This window comes from Medicago sativa, chromosome 8, assembly GCF_051527215.1.
Source record: "Medicago sativa cultivar Bolivia chromosome 8, Bolivia_mono, whole genome shotgun sequence".
In the NCBI taxonomy this organism is placed as follows: domain Eukaryota; kingdom Viridiplantae; phylum Streptophyta; class Magnoliopsida; order Fabales; family Fabaceae; genus Medicago; species Medicago sativa.
This window is the reverse complement of record NC_140756.1, coordinates 68,049,805-68,059,331: the sequence shown is the minus strand read 5'-3', so window position 1 is coordinate 68,059,331 and position 9,527 is coordinate 68,049,805. Positions and strand designations below refer to the sequence as shown.

Sequence of the window (9,527 nt, the reverse complement as noted above, 5' to 3'; positions counted from 1 at the left end):
GACCCACTAATCAACTATCAATAACTTTATATCACTACATTTCAATTTTTTAATATTAAAAGCGTGTGGGTCCCGTTTAAAGTTGGGGGTCTTAAATAAGACCCCGGGTCTTAAGAGACCCCAAAAAAAAAATTCCCCAATGGGGGTACCTATTAGGTACGGTGTCTTAATTGGTAAAGACACCACCATTGGGGATGGTCTAAGAGCTTTCTTCTCGCCTAAAAATGAAGCTATTTATTTATTTAATTTTTTTAATGGTTATTTTAATTTTTTGGTCAAGTAATGGTTATTTCTTTATTTATTTATATTTCCTAGTTTTTTTTTATTTATTTATATTTTCGTGCAGTATTATTTATGAGATCCATTTATTTTTGTTTGAAAGGAGGAGGATCCATTTAATTATTGGTCAAAAAAGATGTGATTAATTAATTAAATGAAGTGAATGGGAAAGATGAGGCTACCTACTACTACAACCCCCCATCTCAGCCGCTACGGTATCTTATTCTCTCTCTTTGTCAGTCCTCTCTATATACAATTACAAACGGTGACCGTTTCGTTCACAAGTCACAACACTATATCAAAATTCGCGTGTCCTTCACCTTCTTCATTTCATTAGTGTACTAACTAAACTACACTCTTTCTTTCATTTCCCAACTTAATCAAATTAAATAAAACCATAACACTATGATATAAAAACATAACACTATACCATTCCTCTCTCATTTTCTCCAGGTTCGTTACCAATTATCGATTATTGATTTATATAATTTTTTACTTCTCAGATTTATAATCTTCACGTGCGTTTTAATTCTGTGTTATGCAGTTTTGGTTTATGAATTTTCACTGATAATTACTGTATTAATCAGAGAAAATGTTTTAGTATTTTCATTTTTAGATTATAATTATTGTTTTTTAGCTTGAAGTCAACGCTACTATGTTCGAATAAAAAAATTCCTTTACCTGTTTGTGATTTGAGTTCAAAAGTAGAAAAAGACGAAATAACTTTGAAAAAAGTAAATCGATTTCAGAAGAGAACAATAATTCAGGTTGAAAATGTTGACTGCTGGAAAAGTTCACCTAATTTTTTTTGTTGTTTTTGGTTAAATTCTGAATCGGATGCTATAGGTTATAGCTATACACGTGATTAGTAGTACAGTGTAGGTGGATTCATTAATTAATTTTGTTTGGAATGAAATGAAAGAACAACATTAATCTTATTTCAAATTTTCTGCTGTAGGTTGTTGGTTGGGAAGTACATTTTTTTGGAGGCAACATGTTCCTTCTTAGAAGACAAACCCAGAATCAGCCGGAGAACGCTTCTTTAACTCAGGAAGCTAAGGTAAATTAAGTTTATTTTGCGACCGTGATTTCCCTAAACTCATTGTTAATCCAAACACACGTTTTCGTTTGTGGCTATGTTATGTATATTCATAATTTACCAAAATGGTGTGACACGGGTGTCTCGAATCATAACAAAATACAAGTAAAAATGATTCAAAGAAAATTGATGTATCTGGTCCAAAATTTGGTCCAGATACGTAACTTTCTTTGACTCGTTTTTGCTTATATTTTCTTTGACTCTGTATAGAACATAATGAGTTCTATGTAAGAGGTTTTGGATTCGATCCATGCTATTGATATTTGTTTTGCTTAACAAATTAATCACTAATGTTTGGCTGTTTGCTTATCCAAAAACAAATAGATCTGAGTATCTTGGGGGATTAATACCACACTTCCAGCTAGGCAATACTCGGATTCACTGAAAAATTTCAGAATTTTTATTTTTATGTATAATTATTGAAAAAAGTTCTAAATAAAAATAGCTGGTGATTTTGATTGCATTAGATCTTCTCTCTATGGTATCATGTAATGATAATAGGAAATTTTTTATGCTTTGTCTCTGAAAGGATCTGGTGTGATTTTGATTGTACCTGGATCTATGAACAGGTGGCTGAACTAAGAGCTGCTATTGGGCCTTTATCTGGGCGTCGGTTGAAGTATTGCACAGATGCATGTTTAAGGAGATATTTAGAAGCACGAAACTGGAATGTTGATAAAGCCAAGAAAATGTTGGAGGAATCACTCAAGTGGAGGTCTACTTATAAGCCTGAGGAAATCCGTTGGGTTAGTTTGATTTATCTAACTTTGGCCTTCACATACTCAATTGTGATACCAAAACTTTTGTATCATGAACATTTTATAATTGTAACATTAATCCATGCCATAAACAACTTGACAAATTGATGACGCACAAGTCTTCTGGAGTTCTGCTATTTTTCTTCTAGTGTCTAACTTGTGTTGACCTTACTTAATGGATGATGTGTTATTTTTCCCATTCTCTTAGCAAACACAATTCATTTCTTTGTATGATTCTTCTATATTTTTTCTTTAATTTTTAGTCTGCTGCCAGATATTTCTCTCTATTCTATACTATTTCTAGTTTTTTCTTGGAGAAACGTTATTCTTGGATTTTAAATCAATATTTAAGTGTCCACTGTCCAGATTACTCAAATGTAAAGTCAACAACAACATGCATCTAAGTTTCAATTGTAAAAGTTAAGTTGCTATCATTGTTGAGCTGTAGTTCTAAAATTAATTAAGATCATACATTAGCTTCAGAATACATTTAGTTCCAAAAACGATGTGTTACCTACCGCATGAGTTTAAGATATGCATAGCCTGTTAGGACTAAATGTAGTTATCATTAAATGATAGGCTATTTATGCATATTTCTCTTTCATGCATCATAAACTTATATTTACAGTTCAATGGTTGGTAAATTCAGGCTGAAGTAGCACATGAGGGCGAGACAGGAAAAGTCTCCATAGCTAACTTTCATGACATACATGGGAGGACAGTGCTTATAATGAGACCAGGGATGCAGGTTTGAACTAAGATGTACTTTCATTATTAAAGATATATGTAGTTAACAACAAGGATTCTTGTACATAACTGGTCAGCTAACTCTGTTTAATCTGTTTCCTTCTGTCAGAACACAGTATCAGAAGAAAATAATATCAAGCATTTAGTCTATCTGTTGGAAAATGCCGTGCTTAATCTTTCCGATGGTCAAGAACAAATGTCATGGTTGATAGACTTCACAGGATTTTCATTTAGCACAAAGATTTCTACTAAAACTGCTCGTGAGATTATTCACATTTTACAAGGCCACTATCCGGAAAGGCTTGGTATAGCTATTCTGCACAACCCACCAAGAATATTTCAGGCTTTCTACAAGGTATGTACTCCTTCCCTGCTGCAAGTATATTTGTTCTGCTTCATTGTCACATGCCGTTATGTAGTTAGTTTTTCTAATCTTTAGGTGGTAGGTCACATCGCATGGTTGTAATTTTTCTCATTTATATTTTATTTTAAAGATCAAACAATACTTGGCCATCATTGTGTTGTAAGTGTATTTTTCTGTCTCACCAATTATAGAACATTGATATTGATGATCCAAACCATATTGTTTCCCTTTCTGCACATTAAACTCGATAAGACTTTCAAATTTATACAATTAGTATTATTTTTGAAAGCAAGTCCTGACATGATTTCCCATGGGCCCCTTCCCACAGTCCCCGATTTATGTCCCGGTCTTATCCATTTGTTTTTTCTCCTGTGTTCTTTCATGTGTTTTTAATCTCACCCTTAAACTTTCATCTCCTATTTTTCATATTAAAAACCTCTCCTTACAAGTCTTACCTTTTTTCTATGCAAAGGTTTATCTCTCACTCTTTTCTCGTTTCAATGGAGAGAATCCATTTCCGTTCTTTATGGAATTTGGTCACCTTCTTGTGCTTATGATTTGAGGTTGAATCATGAGTTTTTAACAGCGACCTCTTCCATTTAACAAATTTGAAGTTGCTTTCATTTTGATAGGCTATAAAGTACTTCCTGGATCCCAAGACAGCTCAGAAGGTAAAGTTTGTTTATCCCAACAGTAAGGACAGTGTGGAGTTGATGAAATCACTCTTCGACATGGATAACCTTCCTAGCGAATTTGGTGGAAAAACTACTTTAAAGTATGACCATGAAGAATTCTCACGGTTGATGACTGAAGAGGATGTGAAAACTGCCAAGTTCTGGGGAATTGATGATGAGAAGCCCTTCACCACTAAGAATGGCCATTCTGGGGCAGAGGTAGCACCAGAACCAGTGGCCTAGTATAGTTAGTTGATCAAGTTTTCATATGATAATTGTTATTACATCCAAACTGTATTTTGTGGCTAGTTATTAAGGAGGTGGATAAACAGTGCTATATAGTTTTATTCATAATGGCTAGTTACTGTAATCCTCATATTTTCATTGATATTCCAACACCTCAATAAAAGAGTATTAAGGGTGTGGCTCCTATGATTTGATATTCCAACTACGTATCTGTCATTTGACTCAAATCTGTAGTCTGTAGATCGTGCAAAATAGTTCTAGTGGCTTTAATTCCATCAATGGCTTGTTTTGGCTAGAAGACAAAATGCACATTATTGTCACGCTTTTCATGCCTTGTTATTGCCGGCAAGCATTTACTTCCACGACTCTTAAGTGAAATTCCAAAGAATTCTTCTAGATTTTGGCAAAGAAAATTCTGGTGGACTTGAAGTTTTGTCTAGTATTAAATTATTGAACTTTGAATAAATTAGAACCAGTAAAATTAAGAATTTTTGTCCCCAAGTATAGACACTATATATGGATTTGCCTAATGCAGACCCGCAACTATCAGAAAAACTACAACTATTAACTAAGAAAAATAATTCATAATAAAAATAAAAACACTTGGACCAGAAAAGTCCGTGCTTAAAATAAAATGAAAAATAATATTTTTTATTTTGAGCACGAGTTTTTGCTAGGAAAAAAAGATGTAATTTGTGTGGTGTTTTTTTTTTTTTGAAATGTATCAATATAAGCTAGACCATATTATTAGATCAGTAAATTTCATCATGTCTTAATTGATCTAATTTTGAGATTTTTTTGATTCAATAGTGAAAACCAACTTATATATGATGTAATGCAAAATTTATCTCACATGTGCAACATAAAATTAACCAAAATTAAATACCAGTATGAAATTCATTGAGTTTTCAGTCCAAAATTTTGGCGTATTCAGCATCCTTTGGAATGAAATTGGTACCTCCTGGATTTTTATTAAAAAACTTTCTACAATTTTTACCCTTATCATGTCAAAGTTTTGGGTAAGAAAGCATATAACTAAGCCATTGATATAATTGTTTTATTGTTCCTAAGTGAGTTTTCAAGTGACTAAAGATTCTATGATCACCAATACTCATATAGGCATGAAAGAATTGTTCTAGTGTCAAGTGATTAATAAACTATTATGAACTTTCATGCCCTTTCAAGAGACTAATAAAAATATTAAAGGGTAAATAATCATATCAATATGGAGAAAAATAAAATGATTCCAGTGTCAGAGACAAACAAACTTCATAAATGTGTGAAAAAAATTCAAAACTGAGTCACCGCAGTTAAAAACATTTCTTAATTAAAGTGGGTTAATATAGACTCTTATTTATTTATTTAGTTCGTAAACATAGTTAGATAATAATTAGTTCACTACTTTAGCAAACAGGTCCCGTAGCTCAGTTGGTTAGAGCGTTGGTCTTATGAGCCGAAGGTCGCGGGTTCGAGCCCCGCCGGGACCAGTTTTGTTTTTTTTCCTTTTCATTATTATGACCAAACGTGTACCCTACTTTTATGCATGTGATTTGGATGCATTTCCTACCCTGCCTTATTTTGCTCCAATCATACACTACATGACTTGTTTTGCATTAATTGTCTTTTCCCTTTTAGTCAATTTAAATTATCATTTTTATGACTAGCCATATACTCTTTTCTTTTACTAGTATACCCTTCTTTATATGTCTAACAAACAATAGAAAGTAAACAAATCATATAATATTTTTTATACATGCATAATGTGTGGATGCGTTTCCTACGCTGCTTTGTTTTTTGCTTCAATCATAGAGCATTCTACACGAGCTCTCATCAAAGAACATTTGTTTAAAGAGATCATAGAGCATCTCTCTAGTCAACACAATAATCTTTGTTTAACTTCCTTGCTTGTCATACGGAAATTATTGGACAATACTTTCACTCAAGTCTTCTTCGAGCATGCATTGAGGGATGAATACAAAAAACATTTATATATATATATATATATATATATATATATATATATATATATATATATATATATATATATATATATATATATATATATATATATATGGTTTTGTTACAAGCCACCCTTTGGTGGTGTCTTTTAACAAGTCACACCTTAAGGTGTGATTTTCACTTTTTAGTTATAACTTTGCTAAAAGACACCTTCATAAAAGTAAGTTGGTGTCTTTTCGCAAATGCTCATAGAGTAACTTGATAAAAGACACCTTCATAAAAGGTGTCTTCTATCATAACCCATATATATATATATATATATATATATATATATATAGGGGAGAGATATTTTGACTCCAAGAGTAAGTTCAAAAACTTACTCCAAATCATGACCCTTGATGTGGTTATTAGTTAATGGTTGTGATTAAGTAGTGATTAATTAGTAATTATCACTCATGTATGGAATTTTTTTCTCCTACATTTACTGAAACTCGCTGTGAGCGCCTTCACAAGTGCAGCGGATTAGGTTTTGGAAATTCATTCATACATTCATACAAACTCCTTTGAATTGAAAGTTTTATGGTGGTCCAACCTGTTCTCGTGCTTCTGTGTTTAAATTGTATCAAGTGAGAGGGCTAAAGGCAATGCATAGATATCAACGAATTGGAATTGGAAGATTTTTTATTTTGTGTCCAACCTGTTCTCGTGCTTCTGTGTCCAACCTGTTCTCATACATTCATACTAGATTTTTTATTTTGAATTGGAAGATATCAACGATGCAATGCATAGATTTAGTAAATAATCCCTTAAAAATTTCATCGGCTAAAGGCAATTAATTTTTGATAAATTAAGGGACGGTTTTTTCTACAAGGAAGATGATGACAGAAAAGAACAACTTTTTGTTTTTTCAGAAAACTACAGTAGTCTACCTACTTTTCTGCTCACGCAAAGGAAATAAATGACTGGTTTCAACCGTTAGATGAAAAGAAAATAGAGAGTCATGATTTGGAGTAAGTTTTTGAACTTACTCTTGGAGTCAAAATATCCCTCCTCATATATATATATATATATATATATATATATATATATATATATATATATATATATATATATACCCCACTTCTTACAAAAAATAAAATAAGCTTCCATGGGCTGGATGAATTGTTCGTAAGATAAAGTATTTACACGAGCAATCTATGTGAACTTAACTCACTTGGTAAGAGATAATGCATAATATATACAAATATTGAGGTTCGAACTTCAGACACCTCATTTGTTCACTTATAAAGTGAATTTTTTTAACCGATAAACTATTGACAAAAGTCCGCGTGAGCTTAGCTCAGTTGGTATGGACAATGCATAGTATATGCAAGTTCGGGGTTCGAATCTCGACTACCAAAAAAAAAACTACTGAAAAAAAAAAGTATTTACACAAGCATCACAATTCACGGCTAATGTCTTTTTTCTTGGTCAATCGCAGCTAATGGCTGTATATTCACGGCTAATGTCTTTTTTCTTGGTCAATCGCAGCTAATGGCTGTATCATAGGAGTAACATTTTTACTAAAAAAAAAATTAATAAATAAATAAATCTTTAAAAAAAAACTAAAATAAAATAAAATAATGGATGTATCACAGCAAATGTATTTTCATAAAATTTAATCACATTCAGGTAAACGAGAAAAAAGTTTAATCGCAAAAAAAACTAAAATAAAATAAAATAATGGATGTATCACAGCAAATGTATTTTCATAAAATTTAATCACATTCAGGTAAACGAGAAAAAAGTTTAATCGCATTATTCAGTAAAACAAAAAAACTTTAATCAAATCAAAGTAAATAACAAATAATTTATGATAGTAGGTGCAAACAAGATATACACCCTATATTGTTTCAAAAGATATTGACAAATCATATTTATGATGGTTGGTGATCGTGTAATCTCTTCTGTCAAATTTATAAACAACTTTTGTTTTTTAAATTTATTAAATAATTGATGAATCTGAATTATAAATTTATAAACAACTTTTGTTTTTTAAATTTATTAAATAATTGATGAATCTGAATTATAATATAGTCCAGATACATCAATTATTTAACGAATCAGAAAAAGCAAAAAATTTCTCCTAAATGTGACAGGATAAATTATATTTCAAGCTTGAAATTTTAATTATTATTTTCTGGTTTCGCTCGTTTTCTGCATAATAAAATAATATAATATATGTCACATCTGCACTGCCACATCAGCGAAAATGAACTCAAATGTAATAGAGTGGGCAAAAATCCTGAAAAATATAAAATATGGGGTAAAATTCCGAATTTTAAAATAGGGGGTAAAATCCAAATTAAGCCAAAATAGGAGGGGTAAAATGCATTTAAGCCTACAATTTATAAGTACATTTCTAAATTTTATCCCATCTAATACGAAAAAATGACTAATCATTTTGTTTATATTTGAATTGGAAGAGAGTTGTAAGTAGTAAAAAATAAATAAGTAGTAAATGTGTTTATATGTTTATATTTGAATTGGAAGAGAGTTGTAAGTAGTAAATGTTTATATTTGAATTGGAAGAGAGTTGTAAGTAGTAAAAAATAAAATCTGAAATAGGAATATAAAAAGGGAGACAAAGGGCTTTTGGTGCATGTGACATCTTGTTTCACAAGAATTTCATTTCCCTTCAACAGTTTGTGATTTATCAGAGCATATTGTTTAATCACGAGCAAGCCACTATAAGTAACGTGACCCAAACATGAAAGTTGAAATTGGATTATGGCTCATTGGTTTTAACCCTTGACATAACCATTCATTGAACAAAATAAATTTGGAAAATAGGACAAATCAAAAGCCAGATTCATCCCCATCGAATTGCTTTCTATCACAACCTTTGTCATTGCAATGTGCTAATTTGTCATTTAATAAAACGAAACAATGTTTCTTAAGCTGGCTGAAAGGCAATACACACTTTGGAAGTCATGTTGAATTTTGGTACCATATACTAATTAGTTCTTTTTTTACGTCGTTGTGGTGAAGATAATTAAGTCTAAGGAATCATTTCAAGTTTAGCTGTAAACTACATAGTTTTTTTTTATTTGGGGTAAAACTATTACTTCACAAAATCTTCCAAATAAAATTTTCCCTTAGCTTGTACCAAAACAAAAAAAAACCCTATAGATAATGATGATCATACATGCTTCCACCACGATTTCACAAAAGCTACAAACCAAACTTCGATGTGGAAAGTTTGCCGCCGCGAATTTTGGGTAAATGTGAGAAGCACACCGCACAACCAAACTAACAAACAAAATTACTTCGTGTTCATCAGAGGAACAAATATTGTACTTTGCCATAAAGAAGTAGATGCACAATGCATCCAAATTTCTTGGTGCAGTCACCAAATTTCA

At 31.5% G+C, this 9,527-nt stretch overlaps 1 protein-coding gene and 1 non-coding gene across 3 annotated transcripts; both read left to right on the top strand.

Annotated features, from left to right (window-relative positions):
* Window positions 1-559: 559 nt before the first annotated feature.
* LOC146900849 (uncharacterized) lies at window positions 560-4,369 on the top strand. 2 transcript variants are annotated; one of them, XM_085732030.1, is made up of 6 exons: window positions 560-732; window positions 1,238-1,339; window positions 1,948-2,124; window positions 2,786-2,884; window positions 2,993-3,238; window positions 3,880-4,369. In XM_085732030.1, exons 2-6 carry the CDS (start codon window positions 1,274-1,276, stop codon window positions 4,162-4,164), a joined length of 873 nt encoding a protein of 290 aa, XP_085588156.1. In that variant the 5' UTR covers window positions 560-732; window positions 1,238-1,273; the 3' UTR covers window positions 4,165-4,369. The 2 variants fall into 2 exon arrangements, with proteins under 2 accessions (XP_085588156.1, XP_085588157.1); XM_085732031.1 differs by lacking the exon at window positions 560-732 and adding an exon at window positions 986-1,157.
* A 1,211-nt stretch (window positions 4,370-5,580) lies between these two features.
* Window positions 5,581-5,654, top strand: TRNAI-UAU (transfer RNA isoleucine (anticodon UAU)). The gene has a single exon. It is a non-coding gene; the product is annotated as a tRNA-Ile (tRNA).
* Window positions 5,655-9,527: the final 3,873 nt, after the last annotated feature.